Source organism: Hippocampus comes, unplaced genomic scaffold, assembly GCF_001891065.2.
Source record: "Hippocampus comes isolate QL1 unplaced genomic scaffold, H_comes_QL1_v1.1 scaffold22, whole genome shotgun sequence".
In the NCBI taxonomy this organism is placed as follows: domain Eukaryota; kingdom Metazoa; phylum Chordata; class Actinopteri; order Syngnathiformes; family Syngnathidae; genus Hippocampus; species Hippocampus comes.
Genome location: NW_017806175.1, coordinates 2,966,185 through 2,983,628, shown reverse-complemented (window position 1 = coordinate 2,983,628; position 17,444 = coordinate 2,966,185). Strand labels below are relative to the sequence as shown.

General features: G+C 44.6%; 2 protein-coding genes and 1 pseudogene across 7 annotated transcripts in view; 2 read left to right on the top strand and 1 right to left on the bottom strand.

Moving 5' to 3' along the window:
* Positions 1 to 12,395, top strand: part of arhgap45b (Rho GTPase activating protein 45b) — a 15,477-nt gene extending 3,082 nt beyond the window's left edge. Inside the window, exons 1-24 of one of the 6 annotated variants that reach the window (XM_019897024.1) lie at positions 7 to 180; positions 363 to 603; positions 1,038 to 1,226; positions 2,413 to 2,553; positions 2,802 to 2,886; positions 3,957 to 4,029; positions 4,120 to 4,189; positions 4,681 to 4,812; positions 5,578 to 5,639; positions 5,725 to 5,835; positions 5,922 to 6,002; positions 6,079 to 6,243; positions 6,826 to 6,963; positions 7,047 to 7,243; positions 7,311 to 7,405; positions 7,716 to 7,802; positions 7,884 to 7,985; positions 8,903 to 9,066; positions 9,160 to 9,348; positions 9,974 to 10,111; positions 10,228 to 10,481; positions 10,559 to 10,796; positions 11,148 to 11,244; positions 11,939 to 12,395. In XM_019897024.1, coding sequence (XP_019752583.1) covers positions 67 to 180; positions 363 to 603; positions 1,038 to 1,226; positions 2,413 to 2,553; positions 2,802 to 2,886; positions 3,957 to 4,029; positions 4,120 to 4,189; positions 4,681 to 4,812; positions 5,578 to 5,639; positions 5,725 to 5,835; positions 5,922 to 6,002; positions 6,079 to 6,243; positions 6,826 to 6,963; positions 7,047 to 7,243; positions 7,311 to 7,405; positions 7,716 to 7,802; positions 7,884 to 7,985; positions 8,903 to 9,066; positions 9,160 to 9,348; positions 9,974 to 10,111; positions 10,228 to 10,481; positions 10,559 to 10,796; positions 11,148 to 11,244; positions 11,939 to 12,267 — 3,492 coding nt within the window. In that variant the 5' untranslated portion in view covers positions 7 to 66 and the 3' untranslated portion in view covers positions 12,268 to 12,395. Of the gene's footprint in view, positions 1 to 6; positions 181 to 362; positions 604 to 1,037; positions 1,227 to 2,412; positions 2,554 to 2,801; positions 2,887 to 3,956; positions 4,030 to 4,119; positions 4,190 to 4,680; positions 4,813 to 5,577; positions 5,640 to 5,724; positions 5,836 to 5,921; positions 6,003 to 6,078; positions 6,244 to 6,825; positions 6,964 to 7,046; positions 7,244 to 7,310; positions 7,406 to 7,715; positions 7,824 to 7,880; positions 7,986 to 8,902; positions 9,067 to 9,159; positions 9,349 to 9,973; positions 10,112 to 10,227; positions 10,482 to 10,558; positions 10,797 to 11,147; positions 11,245 to 11,938 lie in introns of those variants that run through there. The other 5 variants (XM_019897020.1, XM_019897023.1, XM_019897022.1 and 2 more) reach the window with 5 other exon arrangements.
* A 232-nt stretch (positions 12,396 to 12,627) lies between these two features.
* On the bottom strand, positions 12,628 to 15,099 carry polr2eb (RNA polymerase II, I and III subunit E, b). Its single transcript, XM_019897326.1, has 8 exons — positions 14,914 to 15,099; positions 14,525 to 14,699; positions 14,043 to 14,158; positions 13,892 to 13,972; positions 13,571 to 13,629; positions 13,312 to 13,390; positions 12,845 to 12,913; positions 12,628 to 12,767 (listed from the first exon to the last, which is right to left on the bottom strand). The coding sequence occupies exons 1-7, from the start codon at positions 14,968 to 14,970 to the stop codon at positions 12,848 to 12,850; spliced, it is 633 nt and encodes a 210-aa protein (XP_019752885.1). The 5' UTR covers positions 14,971 to 15,099; the 3' UTR covers positions 12,628 to 12,767; positions 12,845 to 12,847.
* Positions 15,100 to 16,331: 1,232 nt separating this feature from the next.
* Positions 16,332 to 17,420, top strand: LOC109531927 (phospholipid hydroperoxide glutathione peroxidase, mitochondrial-like; annotated as a pseudogene).
* Positions 17,421 to 17,444: the final 24 nt, after the last annotated feature.

Sequence of the window (17,444 nt, the reverse complement as noted above, 5' to 3'; positions counted from 1 at the left end):
TGTAGTGTTGTCTGAGTGTGTTCATGATAGGTAGTTGGAATGTGGCTCCTGGTTCCTTGATGTTGTATGGCCATGCTGAAGCGGGGGCGCAAACGTAGCTACAAGCCGTATTCCATCAGTTTGAGGGCTAAGAACGTGGACGGTAAAGGCAAAGGGCGACTGGATGTGTGGCTCAAACAGGTAAGTATAGAAATTTGATCAAACGATAGACGTCGTCTTCTCTGCAAGCTGTATTTGTTCGTATCTCTGCCGCACCCTCAAAATCAGGAAGTGCTGCCGTGCGGGATCTTGTGAAAGTCTCTTGACAACAGCATGACAAAAGAGAAGCCATTTTGAGCGTTCCTCTCATGTGTCCCTCCCAGCTGTCCATCCTACAGGAGCAGCCTCGGAAGGATGGCGGTGACGCCACCCTCTCCTCTTCACCCACGTATTCCTCCTCATCCTCATCCATGTTCACTCCATCCTCCGCCGGACTCCAGGACCCATCTCTGTCCTGCCCGGGAACACCGAGCCCCCAGCACTTCAAGTTGCCACCGGGCGCCCCGACCTCCACCGCCACCCTGAGGCGGCCGACCACCCTGAGCCGACATGCCAGCGCTGCAGGTGAGACACCAGGGGAAATTTCACGGAGGTTCCACAAAACTAAAACGTATCAAAAAAGTGAATCAACATCCATTTTTATACTGAATAAAAATTGCGCGCATACACACACATCTAAAACATTGCGCAAAACATTTTTTTATACTGAATAAAAATTGCGCGCACACACATCTAAAACATTGTGCAAAACATTTTTCAATAGCTACAATGGAAATGATATACATTAAACTGTAATTTGTTTTTTTCTCTTAAACTAAACCACTTGTATGTCTTATCCTACCCATCTTAATTTTGGACATACCCTTTTTTTTAAAAAAAAATCTGGAAATTTAATCCTTTGAGAGTTGGATTAAGGCTCGTAAATCCCCACTGAAGGCCCAGGGACAAAATGCATGGTCTATTACCGCCTAAGCAACTTGCCCCCCCCCACTACACAGGTTTGACTCTCCAGTCATGGGTATTCACCAAAGGCCAGGCTAAAGGAGCCATGACACCAACGACGCCGTCATCTGAAGGTCCCGAGCCCGCCGCCATCGAGGTGGAGGACATCCCGGCCCTGCTCAGGGACGTGGCGCGCTTTGCCGAAGCTGTGGAGAAGCTGAAGGACGTGGTGGTGCTGGCTGAAGGTAGCTGAATTCCAATACCCGCGACCTATTTTTCACCTTAGGCCTGGTACACACATAAAGATAATGGGGCTGTTGTTGACCCGATTTTTGCCCCCGATTTTGTTTTATACCCCAGACGGTAAGAGGTGGTATTTTTCCAACGCAAGCATTTCTTGCCGACATCACCGTCTTACCAGTCCAGAGTGGACCTCACCTGTCGCCGCAAGTCAGTCATGAGAACAAGCGGTGTAGAAAAATGGATGCATTGATGTTTTTCAAAGGAGAATCATATTTAAAATGCCTCTTTCCATGCAGCTCTTTTTTTTTAACTCCAAAATGAAGACTCACATTTCCTAAGGGGGCTCAAAATAGCCAACCCCCCCCCGTACCGAAAGCCACCTGCGACACACGTGTATGCTTGGCGTGCGTTGTGTGTCATCGCGAGTTTCATGTTCTCTCGTTCTTCTAAAACAGGAAGCTACGGTAGGTAGCTACGTCTGACAGGGCGGTATCACTCTCCAGGCCGCACTTCCTCCTCCGAAAGGAAGGCCACATCTGCTGACTGTAATGTCGTTGGAACGTTGCTTGACATAAAGCAACGTGAATGAAAATCTACAAGGCAGCATGTTGTGCTGCATTGCCTAAATTAAGGGGGTGGGGGGAGTCCACTTCCTGTTGGACACCACTCTTGAGGTCACTGTGTTCTTGTCATCATGGACACTAACAGGCGCCACTGAGGATGCTTTTGTGACATGTGATGTCGTCCAATTGTTGTCGTCTGTATTCGAAGCCAAGAGGAAATCAGTCCGAAAAAAAATCCAATTCAATTTAGACGTTCATATGAATCTAACTTAAGCTCACTTTAACATTCCAGTGGGGCAGAAGAACACAAGGCCTCTGTCACAAATACGTTTTCAGAACATGGAAGATAGCCAAATATTTTCCCGGTTGCGTCATTCACACTTGATCGGTTGGCAGGCGCGCCAGAGACTCCACAAACAAACTGTTGTAAAGTCAATGTTATATATGATTTGGGATCGTTATTGTAACCCACAAATGCCAAACGAATGGCACCTAGCCTACGTGAGAAGCTAACATAGCAAGCGATGAGCAAACTGGCTCAAAGTTGCTCGGTACCCACTCTCGCTAACCAGAAGTGTGAATGAAAACAAGTCAATTTAGCACCCCCCCCCCCATTGACACGCAGGTACGGAGAATCAGCGGCCCGTCGCCCACGAGTGCTTGGGGGAGGTTCTACGCGTGTTGCGGCAGGTCATCAATACGTACCCCTTCCTCAACACGGTGGAGATCCTCACCGCCGCTGGGAAACTCATAGCCAAAGTCAAAGGTGAGTCAAACGGGATCGGTGACTTGTCGCTCTGGATCTTCTCAAGTCTTGTTTCCACTCGACATACCGTTTACGGCATAGGGTCAAAAATTTAGCAAAGAATTAGGCATAGACAACAGATTAATTAACTATCGGAACCTGATTGAATAACGGCACAATATGGTCGTCAAGTAAAAGGATGACAAGACTTTTTTTTTTTTTAAATCGCAAGACACCGTAATATAAATCATGACTAAACACCTTTTCAGGCTTCCACTACGAGGCGTGCAATGACTCGGACAAAAAGGACTTTGAGAAAGCCATTGAGACCATCGCGGTGGCCTTCAGCAGCAAGTGAGTCGCATGGATTGCTTAAAAACAGAAGTTGTGCGTTCGAAATTGTGTGTGTATGGAAACCTGGAGAAGTGCGTAAATGGTGACACATTTGCAAGAGGCAGAGCACGAAAACAGGAAGTGGTTTCTGTTTTCTTGTATGCCGTGGCACAAAATGCCTGGCGGGGGAGATGATCAATCACACGCTCTTTGAACAGTATTTTGGATGATTGACAAATGACACAAAGCAGCTATGCTCCATTTGAGGGTTGTTGTTTTTTTTTTTTAATTTGTCTTCTCTAAAAGTGACCATTGTGGAGTGTTTCTTTGCGTAGGAGGTGGTCACATGTTTGTTTCAACTGTCAGAGAACAGCAAGGGGAAGTGAGCTCAAAGCAGCTATGCTCCATTTGAGGGTTGTTGTTTTATTTTTAATTGGTCTTCTCTAAAAGTGACCATTGTGGAGCGTTTCTTTGCATAGGAGGTGGTCACATGTCTGTTTCAACTGTCAGAGAACAGCAAGGGGAAGTGAGCTGTCACATGGTTGAAATGTCTGACAGCGCCATTTCCTCATCCACTCGGCTTCTGTCGGCAGCGAGATGAACTTTACACTCTTTGAAAAATCCGACACACACCACTGCCTAAATCTTTCCAATCACAAGGAGTTGTGATTGGAAATATATTTTTTGAGTTGTTGCACAACTCAAAAAAATATATCGTGTTAAGAGAAAGTAGTCGTCATGTTAGGAAAGTTAGCACGAAAAGGTTTTAATATTGCAAAAAGGTCATAATATTTTTACAAAACACCTGTAATGTTAGAAATATATTTTTTGAGTTGTACAACTCAAAAAATATATAGTGTTAAGAGAAAGTAGTCGTCATGTTTGGGAAGTTTAGCACGAAAAGGTTTTAACGTTGCAAAAAGGTCATAATATTCTTACAAAACACCTGTAATATTGCGCAAATAGTTTGACAGTTGTGCATGAGATTTTAATTTGACGTGCTTTAGTGAAGAAAAAAAAAAACGTTTTTGAGAACATTCGACTTGCACAATGTGGTTTAAGGTCAGCGTGTATTTTGTGCTTGCGTCCAGTGTGTCTGAGCTGCTGATGGGCGAGGTGGACAGCAGCACGCTACTCTCATTGTTGCCCACGGAGAAGAGCCGGGTGAGTGTCTCACCCGTTCTCCTCCTTTCAGCCGCACTATTGATTTGTCACGATGGTCGTAGCATTACATGTTTTATTTGCCTTGCGCAGTCCATGGAGAACTTGTATGGTGCTGCAGGTCAGGACAGCGGTCAGCTGGGGAGCAACTCAGACGACATGGGTAGGCAGCCTCATCTTGCACTTTCAATTTATTCTATCTATCTATCTATCTATTTAAAAGCTGCATGAAGAATGGTATGAAGAATGGTATGAGAATAACATTTTCGTTGCTGTTATTTATTTAAAAGCTGCATGAAGAATGGTGTGAGAATAACACTTTCGTTGCTGTCTTGTGCGGTTGCTGTACTTTTCAGACTATAAAACAGAACTTTATTGTCATGCTTGGAACGCCACGGCTTTAAATTCGGCGTGTTATCGTTATGATTTTTTACTGGAGACCCTTATTGATAGACAGTTTCAGTCCATCCTCATCCCGAATATTTATATCAGTCATACGTTTAATGCAGTAGGAGGCTCAAGTGACAAAATCTCTGAGCAAAACTGGCCACATGCGAAAATTGAACACGACAAGGAATCCGTTTGTGCCTGCGTGTTCTCATTTTGCCCACTTCATAACGTATGAGTCTCAATATTTTTTTCCCCAATTTGCAGGCAACCTCGAGGCGGCGGACGTGATCTTGCAGCGAAGTGAGGGCGGCGTTGACTCCGCTCTGCAGTACGCCAAAACCATCGCCAAGTACATGAAGGATCTCATCAGTTACGTGGAGAAGAGAACCTCACTGGGTACGTTGTGGTTGCTCTGCTACGTTGGCTATAAGTCAACATCTAAGAGCTTTTGCCTTGGTGGTTTTGACTTTGCCAAATGTGCAGTCTTAGCCTGCGTTTGCATTTGGAAAATAAAACAAAGCTTAAAACAGTCAAAATGTTTTCAGTAATGGGTGTCGTGAGAGCAAATTTATTGTGATAAGAAAAAAAATAGCCTGACGGGAAAAGTAATTATGTTCAAGTTAAATCGTGTCAATCATAAGGAAAACATGTTTTGCTTTTACTTTTGCAATAATCAAGATGGAATGTTTCTAGAATAAAATAAATGTTAAAAGGATACTGCTGCAATGTTAAGATTTTAATGTTGCAAAAAAAAAGTGAACCATTTTATTATAAAGGCAAAAGGGAAAAAAATGAAAAAGGGTAGAAAGTAAATAATAAAATTAGGTGAGATAAGTTGCAACAGTAAAGAAAACTGTTAGTATTCAATGATTGGAGGAAAAAAAAATATACAAGGATAGTCAGATTATGGGAATAAAATCCTTAAATTTGCTGGTGATTTTTTTCTCATTATTTACTTATTTAGGATGAAGCAGAAATGTTAAAAGAAAAAAGTTGTAGATTTATGAAAAAAGAAACTTTCCAAGAAAAATGCTAAAGAAAAAAAATGCAATGAATCATTATAGTTATGGCTTCAGAAATTGAGGGGGGGGGGGGGGGAATGCCTGAACGCATCACTGCAACCGTGCTCCCATATAACCACTTGTGTCTGTCTTCCACCAGAGATGGAATTCTCCAAAGGTCTTCAGAGATTATACCAGTCCTGCAAACACAGCATAACACACGTGAGACGCATTTTTTTGAGAACATGTATCCTTTCTTGTCCGCCCCGATGCAGCCAATGACACTAGTGTTATTTTTCCCTTGCAGCCCCACATGCCCCTCTTCTCCATCTATTCTCTCGCTTTGGAGCAGGACCAGGAACAGAGCGTCGGCCTCCAGCAGGCCAGCGCCACCCTGCACAACCAGACTTTTATCCAGGTTACTCCCATTTGGTGTGAGACTACTTTTTGTGTCATGAACAGCAGCACGTGAACATGTACACATACGTGTGTGGTTGTGTGCAGCCGCTGGTGCTGCGCAAGCAAGAGCATGAGAAGCGTCGGAAGGAAATCAAGGATCACTGGGTCCGAGCAAAGAGAAAACTGGTCCGTCTCTGAACACGACCGTGCGCGCGAGTGACTTTTGAGTCTTGAGAGTGAGATGAGCCGCTTCTCCCGACAGATGGACTGCGAGGCCAACCTGCGCAAGGCCAAGCAAGCCTACATGGCGCGCTGCGAGGACTACAAGGCCAAAGCGGCCGCCAGCCGAGCCGAGGAGGAGGGGGCGGGAGCCACCGCCAAGTCCTTGGACAAGAAGAAGCGGTTGGAGGAAGAGGCTCGCAACAAGGTGCTCGCTCCTCGCTACTCCATATAGTATTAAAAAGAAAAGTCGTTAAAATAAGAATCAATAAATAAATATGAACTAGGTTGATGTGAAGATCGTTATTGTCGTGCTGCAAGAAAAACTGTATTATATATTTCAATTCAAATTAATTGCTTCCCCCCCTAAATTTAAGAGAAGGTTCAGAAAAGTTGTAATGTTCAGAAAAAAATAAGAAATCCCAGCTGTCTTCTGGCAGTAGACAGGGCACACCCTGAACCGGTTGCCAGCCAATCGCAGGGCACATAGAGACGAACAACCATTCGCGCTCACAGTCACACCTAGGGACAATTTAGGGTGTTCAATCAGCCTGCCGTGCAAGTTTTTGGAATGTGGGAAGAAACCAGAGTACCCGTAGAAAAACCACACAGGCACAGGGAGAACATGCAAACTCCACATCGGAAGCCCGCAGCTGGGATTGAACCCACAACCTCTGCAGTGTTAGGTCGATACGCTAACGACTGCTGCACCATGCCGCCCTGAGTTTGGACAACCTTGGATTGTAAACACTGTTTTGATGAGGTCATTGGTGTCTGTTTTGATTCGTAGGCGGATGAGGCGGAGGCAACGTACAGAACGTGCATCGCCGACGCCACGGTTCAGATGATGGAGCTGGAGCACACCAAAGTCACGGTGCTGAGGCAGCTGCAGGACCTCATCAAACAGAGCGACCAGACACTGCGCTCGGTTCGACGCAAACTACGAATGCCATCTCTTGAACGTCTTTCCGCCGACCTTCGCTTCACTGTCGTTTCCTTTACAACCACCAGGCCACCATCTCGTACTACCAGTCTATGCACATGCAGACGGTGGCGCTACCCGTCTGTTACCAGACTTTGTGCGAGAGCAGCAAGCTGTACGACCCGGGCCAACAGTACACCGCCCACGTGCGAGACTTGCAGCTGCCGGACCAACCCGCCGTCTGCTACGCGTTCGAGCCCTTCACCCCTTCCGGCGCGGCGTCGCAGTAAGGAAGACCGTTTTCGTAATGGTGAGGTGACACTTTTAACGTATCTCGTGTTGAACGAATGCAGCACCGTCCTCAGAACGAGAAACGACAGCTTTGACGCAGAGCAGACGAGCCAGGCAGACAACCCCGCCGCAGGAGTGGAAACGGACAGTCATCCCAGTGAGTAATGCCGAGAAATAAAATTCTAGACAAGCATGTTAAATGTAAAAGCTGAAAGATCATCACCAAGCCAAAGTTCAGCAGTTTCACATCATCAAAAATCCACGGAACTGTAGTCATCCTCGCTGGATGTGGCCGGTGGAGGAAAATCGATAAATTGAAGAGACATAAGATACAATTGGTAAAAAAAAAAAAGAGCCCAGAACAACCTCCCAAAAAAACTGAAGGTGAACTCCAATGTCAAGGTACATCGGTGTCAGATTGCACCATACCGTCGTCGTTTGACACGACTATATGATTTGGTATGCAGGGCAGGGTCACAAGTCGTGGGGCTCCACAGTGAGTGATGACAGCGTGGGAGCAGACGGCACCCTGGAGTCTCCAATCGCCAGCACAAGTGCGCCAATCACAGTTTTTGATTTGTTTGTCCCCCCCTCTGGGAAACATTTTTACACTTGTCATCCTTTCACGTCAGCAGCCGACATCAGCAAAATTACCCGGACGTCATCCACCGGAACAGTCTCGTCCGCAGAGGAGACGGATGAAAAAGATGGCAATGTGGCCTCATTTGAGACGCCAAGTAAGACTTTTAGTTTAGTTCTTGCCATGTTATTTATATTAACTTTGTCACTTAGGCAATACACACACAAGAAATCCACTTCCCTGTTCGCTGTGAAGTAAATACAGAGGGTGTGTTTTACAACGTTACATGACCATATTTATCATTTCAAAATTACCAGTGGATAAAATTGCATGGCGTGTTGTAAAAACGTGCGAGCAGCCTGCGCCTCGCTGCTCCATTGAGAGTCGGCCTCGCCTTTCAATATATCCACACTTTCCTCATGAATATCGCCCACGTCCCATTTCTGTCGCAACGCACGTCTTTGTTGCCTACCACCATTTTTTTGTGGATAAATAAAGTCATACAATGCGACATATTTTAATGGTGAGCCGCCACGATCCAGGCTGGCATCGTTCATATCGCTTAGAGTCCATACACCATATCGCCATGTAATTTATTAATGCATACACAACCATCACGTATGGGGTTGAGTGGTTAACTTCTGTTGATGACTGTCAGTAGGTTCTAAAAAAATAAAAACTTTCCGCATCCTTTTGGATGGATAATTAATTTTTTCTTTAAAAAAAAAAATCAGTTTTCACAGATCATAGTAACATTATCGTGTCATTATCGAGATATCTGGTAAAAATATAAATTACAGGTTTGTGCTCCAAGAGCCTGTTGTGTTGAAACCAATAGTCCATGTCTTACAGATTCGTTTTTTTATTAGTCACCTCAGAACCAACTGCTTATGTCATATTATGATCTGATTACGGAATGCCAAGTTGCTGTGCGAAACTTGACATAGTTTTGACATGATCTGCTTTGCCTAGCTTTGTGTGAAATGTAAAGGTAGATAAATGAAGGTAACACTTGGTATACTTGAGGCCATCTGCTATAAAACCTTTCACAGAGTGTCTTTGGTTCTTCCGCAGGCATGAACGGCATGGACCCCGACGTAGTGGTCTCCACCAGACCTTTCCGCAACGTGGGCTTGTCCAAAGCCGCCCAAACGCACCGCCTGAGGAAGCTGCGCACTCCAGCTAAGTGCCGGGAGTGCGACAGCTACGTGTACTTCCAGGGCGCCGAGTGCGAAGAGGTGAGGAGATTTTTTTTTTCCGCCCACCTGCCCCAAAGCCCCTCAAACAAAAACGGCATTCCTCAGGCGGTCTCGTCCTCGATGTGTCCGTAGTGTTTCCTGGCTTGTCACAAACGCTGCCTGGAGACGCTGGCCATCCAATGCGGCCACAAGAAGCTGCGGGGCCGTCTGCAGCTCTTCGGGAGGGAATTCTCTCAGGTGGCCAGCTGCGCCAGCGACGGCATCCCTTTCATCATCACCAAGTGCATCTCTGAGATCGAGAGGCGGGCGCTGAAGATGAAGGTGAGAGAAGGTTTAGGCTCCATAACTTGCTATCTGCTTATGGTCGCTTTCTAAAAGAAATAGGCACCCCAATTCGGGGGTGGGGGGGACAATCATTTTCACTGCCATTTTCAAACAGGCTGTTTCATTTACGTGTTAAAACTGTAAGCCACTCCTGCATCCCCACCACCACCTGAATAATATTTCAAAATTTAAGAGTTAAAATGGCTTGAAAAATCCTTTGGAGATCTGAATAAGATTAAAGATATAATTCAATCTTGTAAGAAGGAACCACCACCACAAAAGCAGTTTACACGGTGGTTGCTCTCAACGAATACTGATGAGAGCTTCTCTTTTATACCGACATAGGTTACGCGACCACTGTCTTCACTAAACATGGACTGTGCTTTATCTGACTACCATTGTTTTTGTCTTGACACAGAAAGATTGCATAACTTTGTCATCCCCAGCTTTAATCACAATCAACCCCCCACCCCATGTGCAAGCATACTCAACAGTCTAATCAGCCATTAGTCAGTATTAACCAAGTCACGCGGGAGATGTAGTTAGCACTTTGTCCCTCTGTCTATGAGAAGTGCCACATGAATCAAACACTTCTGCTGACTTGCTTCATGCTGGCTCGCAGGGCATCTACCGGGTGAACGGCGTGAAGACGCGCGTGGAGAAGCTGTGTCAGGCCTTCGAAAACGGCAAGGAACTCGTGGAGCTGTCGCAGTGTTCTCCGCACGACATCAGCAACGTGCTCAAGCTCTACCTGCGACAAGTCAGTCTTGCTTCGCAACAGGGCGCTTACAGTTTAAGAAAAACACACTCCAAAAAATAAAACGTAAAATGAGGCTGCTAAACTACAGATTAATTCCCTGCTTGTATGCTATCCAGTTGCCAGAACCCATCCTGCCGTTCCACATTTACAACAATCTGGTGGGTTTGGCCAAGGAGAGTGTGCAGGCCGACGCTGAGCCCGATGAGCCCGGCGGCCCCCCCGCAGTGGGCAGGGGGGCTCAGCTGGTGGACCTGGGCCCCGAAACTGAGCCGGAGACATTGGTGCTGGTCGACAAGCTGAGGGAGCTTCTGAAGGAGCTGCCCAAAGCCAACATGGCCACCCTGCGATACCTGATTCGCCATCTTCGGCGGTACGTAGGAGAATGCGACGGCTTCGGTCGGGTCGTGTCGAGACACCCACCGTGACGCGCGCTCTCGCATCTCTTAGGATCACCGAGCTGGAGGAGGAGAACAAGATGAGTCCCAATAATTTGGGGATCGTGTTCGGGCCGTCGCTGATGCGTCCTCGTCCCACGGGGGCGACCATTTCGCTCTCGTCTTTGGTGGACTACCCCCACCAGGCCCGTGTGGTGGAGGCCCTCATCGTCTTCTACGCCTCCATCTTTCAATCGAAGAGCTCCCACTGCCACAAGACCTGCCGCTCTGCCTCCACCTCCGCTCGCCTGGTGAGCTTCTACCGCTCGTGTTTAATGAGAGCTCTATTATTACAATTTACTGAACAGTGACATGTCAGCTATCTATTAAATGTGGATCAGTGAGGAGGCTTTTATCTGTACAAATACAACCATATTTGTTATCTACTTCCCTATTTATGCTCAACCAAGGGTGCGTCTTACTACATTTGTACAAATGAATATTTATTTATTTAAAGAAATTTCCATTAACTGAACTGGGAGAAATGTCCTAGGATAGAATGCTTTTATTTTTTGGTGTATTTTGGAATTTTCTCGAGTACCAGGCTTTTTTATTTTATTGTATTTTTTTACTTTTCGATGACATTTGTGCTGATGGTTTAGGTCGAGGATGTAACCAGCAGTTCTGCTGACGGCGAGGAGGACACAGGCCCGCACAGAAAGAGCAAATCAGAGTCAGACAAAATGGACGAAGGCTGCGGTGAGTTTTGTTTTGTAAATTCTTCCAAATTCAGCGCGCAGTGTCGATTTTAGAACAATGATATACTACTCAAAGGGACATAACTTCTTAATTCAACATGCACCCAGTTGTTGGTTTTCATTTTTGGTGTTGCGCTGCAAGCTTAGATTGTGCTCTGTGGCTTGACTTGCTCATTTTCATTCAACGAACTGCATCAGGCGTGTAATAAGATAAGAACCTTTATTCGTCCCACACTGGGGAAATTTGCAGTCTACGGCAGCAAGATTGGGGGGGGGGCATAAAGTGTTTCATTGCACAAAAGAAATGTTTCAGAAAAGAACTGTACACAGTTCAATATAAGTGCAATATAAAATAAAGCATTAGCAAAATATTTGTCGAATAAATAAAATAATAAATAGCAATAGCATAGAAAACACAGCGTAAAGGTGGCTGTGCTATTTACAATGGTTCCAGGTTTTCACGCATGACTGCATATGAAGTCCCTCACACCAGTGGCCATTCAGCTCTGTTGTCAAGTTAGCCTGACATACGCTCATGGCATCAACACAAAATACAACAAACCTTACTAAGGCATTGCTTAGTGTCTACTTGGATGCAGAATGGCTTAAGAGGTGCAGGTGCCCCTGCAAACCTCCCCAGAACCAGTGCTGTCGGCGTGACGTGACACAGTAACTCGACACGGGTACCTCCTCAGGCTCAATGGGCTCCAGCGAGCAGCTCCCCGACTCGGACTCGGAGCAGGATGAGAGCGCCAAGGCAGGAGGCGCGGAGGTGGCCGATGAAGACGAGCAGTTGAACTACCAGGACAGCCTGGAGCTGGACGGGACTCCGCCCCAGCCCAACGATGACGCAAACTGTGTCGAGGGCAGTCTGATCGCATCTCTGGCCGAGCTGAACGTCAACCAGTCCAACAATTACTACTACTGCTCACCATCGCGTGGTTCCAGAGTCCTGCTAGAACACCTGCGTAGCAAGAAGATGGCACTCAGCAGAAACCGAGCAAAAGGGCCCGAATTTGTCTAATGATCACTTTAATGCTCTTTGATGGTTCGCTTCTTCCCAGCTTTTGGCAGCGCTCAGCTTTTCTTACTGGACTTAATTGGCATACAGTCCCAAGTGTTTTTATTGCCTTCATTCAAAGTGCTGCTGGTTTTATTTCAGCACTTTCTTTTCTTTGTTTGTTTTGTCACTATTTCAAATTGTTATTGCATTGTTTTAATAAAATAAGACATTTATATAAATATCTTTAAGTGTGGCTCGTGTGATATGAAAGAAAATGAACTACTTGGTGCAACAGCATCAGAAAACAGTTTAGTGGCTATTTTTTTCTTCACGGTTCAGTTTATCCACAGCCCTGATCTACATAGAAGAAATCAGTCTGGCTTTATTTTCAATAGATCATTTTTATTTTACAAATTTCATTTTTGGAATAGAAACACAAAAGAAATGTAACACAATTAAAACAGGGATCCAAGGATGATGAGTGTGGCTGGAACATCTTCGAATGCTTCCCCAGTCAACATCTAGGATGGTAAATATTGACAGTCATTCTAACTAGTCATCATCGAAATATTGTACATGTCTGATATGGATGACTAACCTGTCACTGCACCAGCCTGTAGGTGATGTACCGTCCAGCTGTCTCACTCGGCCTGATGATTTTCACCACCTTGGTACGGATTTAAAGTGTCAGACCCAAATTCTAGCGTAATGGTGACTTTACCTTTTTCCCCGCCTTTCTCATCTAAAAATGTTACTTTAAGGAACTGCCCCTCTCCTGACCAGCCTTATATCTTAGAGCAGCACTGTTGAAACAAAAGTAAAACTGTTCCCCCGTTTAAAGATGCAAAACATCGAAAATAATGCCATAGGTTGACACTTTGCTGGTTATATGCTAGTCATTTTAGTACGTGGTATTTACTCACGCCTGTTTTTTAAAACTGCTTGATATTGATGATGCACTGAGTAGCCAGACGCTTCCCTGTTTCGCATTAAGTCTACTTCCTGTTCTAATAGTCACGACACTTTTCCCCTCTTTGCCTTGTTTCAAAGTTATGCTTTGTTTACCTGTCCTCTCTTTAAGCCGAAGTAACGAGCCACGGGGTCTCCGGCTTGGATCCTGGGGAGCTGACTCTCCTTCAGTTTACTGAGCGTGTTAAGGCAACCAAATGCACATATTGTCCGTAAAGAAACACTGCACACTACATATATACGTTACCTGTCAAAAGTTTGGCCGACATGGCATGCATATCCAAAACTTTTGACTGGTAGTGCGTGTATATATTTTATACACATCTGTGGTATGGTGTATACATTAAGAGGATACTATCTGGCCAGGAGCTCTGTCACTTCCTCTTTTGTCATGACGATGTGTTCTGGCACAAGCTGAAATACAGAAAGATGAACAAATTGTCATTTATTTCCCCCCCTCATGGGAGGCATTAAGAGTGACAACTGTGCAAATTGCAGTTGGTGTTCCTAATAGTTTGGTCAAAAGCAGGATCAAATTGAATAACTTAGTGACAATTTTTCGTTTTAAAAAAAAAAGTTTATTAAAACTATTCAATTTAATCACAAAATGATAACCTAACTGCAGTACGTTATATTGAAATGTGTTTGCCTACTTTGTTTTGGCTGGTGTTTTTACCTCATGTTCTGTGATGTTGATGAGCAGCTCCTGCTGCAGAAACTGCTCCAGGATATACTTGGGTGCCATGTCCACTAAAGACTGGGAGGTATGTACAGTCATGAATGCAAACATACATAATGTATACATACAGTATAGTATGTTAACCAACCTGTTTTGCAGAGGGCGTCATGCCCATCTGGACTACAATGATGGCCCGTGTGATGTTCTCCTCCTGCATCCTCTGACAGTACATCTTGATAGTCTTGATGCCCACCTTGGTCTCCTCTGAAAAAGAGCAGAATTCATTTTCAACGTGTGTAACAATATTCATCGGAAGCTTAATTTAGGTTTTTAGGAACAATATTCGGCAACTTAAAACTGATGCCACACCTCCCTGGGGGGCAGCAAAAGACTAATGATCATGGGTTGGGAAACAATTGGTTATTGCATTCACGTATCACAAAAATAAGTACGGCGGACCCCCACATACTAATGCATTTGCATATTACACCCCCCACCCCACAAGTTTTTTTTTTTTTTTTTTAATGGAGGAGTCAAACTTTTTTTTAATGGGTTTCAATAACGCATTATGACCGAGTATCCGCGTTTTAAAAAAATATTTTGAGTTCCATCGTATCTTTGGGAGCTCACCGGGGAAGAAAACAAACATCTGGTCTGTGGGGTCATCATTGTGCGCCACCAACACGGTGAGGTCGGTCCGTCTGGGTCGACTCTCACTGGGTTTGTCTCCAAACTGACTCTTGAAGTCGTCCAGAGTCTGATCCAGCTCGTCCTGGGTCACCAGGTAGCCTCTGTCGTGGCAAAGCTGGAACGTAGAATATCATATTTCAGAGAAATTCCACTTATTACTGCACATGAGTCACTTCTCGTAAGATTCTGGCCAACATGGACAATTCGCAGCATCCGCGACACAGCACTATCTCCAGAGAGACAAGTAGCATCAGTCACAAAGGTAATAGTAGCTAACGTCAACGAGCGTAACGCGTTAGCCTAAAAGCAACCACAAGGAAAAAACTCACCTGCATGATGGTCTTGCGAATCTTCCACAATCTGTATGTTTCCTCCTCGTCGTCCATACTTTATCTAAATAGTCGTTAGGAATTTATATGAATTATACTCTTATTATTAGTCACAAATTGGTGATTTTGTCGCTGCTAAATATTCACTATCTGCTCCTATTCGACGCACGCGAGCGTTTACTGGCGCTGACTGATGACGTTTGATAACTTCCTTTACGGAATGGGCGGAGTTTCAATAAAATGGAAAAACAAAACAAACAGAAAGAGTAAAGAATGTTGACGGAGACATTATTACATGTGTACAAAGTAAAAATATTCGTGTAAAATAAACGTAATCAATATTTTATATAGGGTTTCGTAACGCACAAGAAAGGCGGGGTGGGCGGCTTCAGTTTTGATCAAAATGTGCTCCAACATGAGACCGTTATGCTTAATGATAACCTGCGCGGCTACGGCCACCATTGGAGTGTCGTTGGCGGTGGTACTCTACTTTCTTATTCCCTCTACGGTAAAGTACAACAAATACTTAATTTTTTTCTGGGAGGTGGCCTGCTGCTCTTTGTGGTTGAAATGTTCAGTAAGCATGGCAGGGAATGTGTGCTGCTGTTATCAGTACCAAGACATCAAGCTGACACACGCTGTCACCGCGCAGCACTCATAACAGCATACAGTTGTATTTATCTGTTTGCCTCTTGAATTCGTGTCTTTTATCTGTAATTGTACAGGCAATATTTTACAGGGGTCATATGGAATATAGACGAGTCAAAGGCACAAACAAACTCAAGCACCTGCTCGAGGCACCGCGACCATTAGGGGGCACCAACGAGGAATTATTCTTACTTGCATGCGCAAGTAGTAATACACGGGCTGGATGGTGACAGTGAACTCAACTAAACTGAGTCGATTTAGTACACAACAAGCAGCACTTTGTCAGATAGAAAGATTGCTTGGAGTATACGAGTGTTTTGATTTAAGGGATGGTCAGGGGAAAACTCAATTTCAAGGCACCGCTGTGGTGATATACCAATTATTTTAAACCAGTATTCACACTCACGCCGAAGGGCAATCTAAAGTTTTTAATCAACCTGAAATGCAGATTTTCAAGTCAGGCCAGAGCCAAGATTCGCACCCATAACTTCTCAACTTTGAGGCAGACTTGCTGACCATTAGTCCACTAGTGGTGCTACACTGATTAAAAAAATGCATCTGAAAATTACGTGACACTTTCAACCAAAGTCCCGGAATGTTCCAATTTCTTATTTTACAATATCCTTTTATGAGCTTATGATAATGTGGTGGACTCTAGACCCCAGAACCCGTGAATGGCTGATGTGGATTACGGGTCAGCACTGCAGAGCATCAGCTATTGGATAACGGCAGCTTATCAGTTGAGTCACTGAGCCTTTGGTGGCTTTATAAGGGTCTGCAGGGTACAAATCAAGAGCGGAGCTAAGGAGGCTAAATAAGGAAGGAGTTGAATTGCTTTCTGCCTTCAGAGGAGCTCGCTGAAGGGCAACCATGCGTCTCGTAGGCTCCGCTGTCCTGTTCAGTGTCCTGCTACAGGCTTTGGTAAGATTTCAGCGTGTTAGTCTGCGACTGGATGGCATGGAAACACATCTGATGCAAGAATGTCGATAGACAGATTGTGTCGGCGTGCAAATTTTTTTTACAGATGAGAGCAGAGTCATAAGTGATCATCTTTACCGATGTGTTGCACGAATGCATTTAGTTTACTCCATTTTTATGTATTCAGTACATTCATTTTTTTCCCCTTATCAATTCTTGTTTGCCCTGATTTTATTCTGGATCAAATGTTTACATATCTATTTTAGACATGCATATTGATTGTATTTTTTTTTTAATTTAAGATCTCAATATCTTTAATTACTTTATATATACACACACACATACACACACACACACATTTGTTTTTACATATAAATTACAGTGGTTAACTATTTTTAATTAATAATGTGTGTATTTTTTTGTGTATTTAACTTTATTCTTAATTTTTGTCATCTTAAATAAGACATTGTCAATATAGTGTATTTTATCAGGGTGCTCCCACGATGAACACGTCTTTCTGTCATTCTCCAGGGAGCCCCAACAGAGGACTGGAGCTCGGCCACATCCATCTATGATTTCTCAGCCACCGACATTGATGGCAATGTGGTCTCTCTCGAAAAATACAGGTGAGCCTTTATTTCCGTGTGTGGCGTGAATCAGCCAAACTGTGACTGAGAACATACTTTTTTAGGGGCAACGTGGTCATCATCACCAACGTAGCGTCCAAATGAGGTAAAACGCCCGTAAACTACTCTCAGTTTGCCGAGATGCACGCCAAATATGCTGAGAGAGGTTTACGCATCCTCGCCTTCCCTTCCAACCAGTTTGCCAACCAGGTACGTTCCATTTGCTCTTGCTGCGCTGTGGTCAATTATCAACTGTGTCATTTCATTCATGAACATATTTACGATAGAACCCACCTTGTGAGGGTTGGTAGCTAGCTGCCATATTGGATGTGGCAGGTC

Coding starts and splice junctions, on each gene's coding strand:
- polr2eb (XM_019897326.1), bottom strand. CDS start 14,970: ATGGACGACGAGGAGGAAACATACAGATTGTGGAAGATTCGCAAGACC. Junction 13,391..13,570: donor ACAGAGCTCCTGGCCAGATA/GTATCCTCTTAA, acceptor TAACACGCTCAG/TAAACTGAAGGAGAGTCAGC. Junction 12,914..13,311: donor TCGGCTTAAAGAGAGGACAG/GTAAACAAAGCA, acceptor ATCCGTACCAAG/GTGGTGAAAATCATCAGGCC.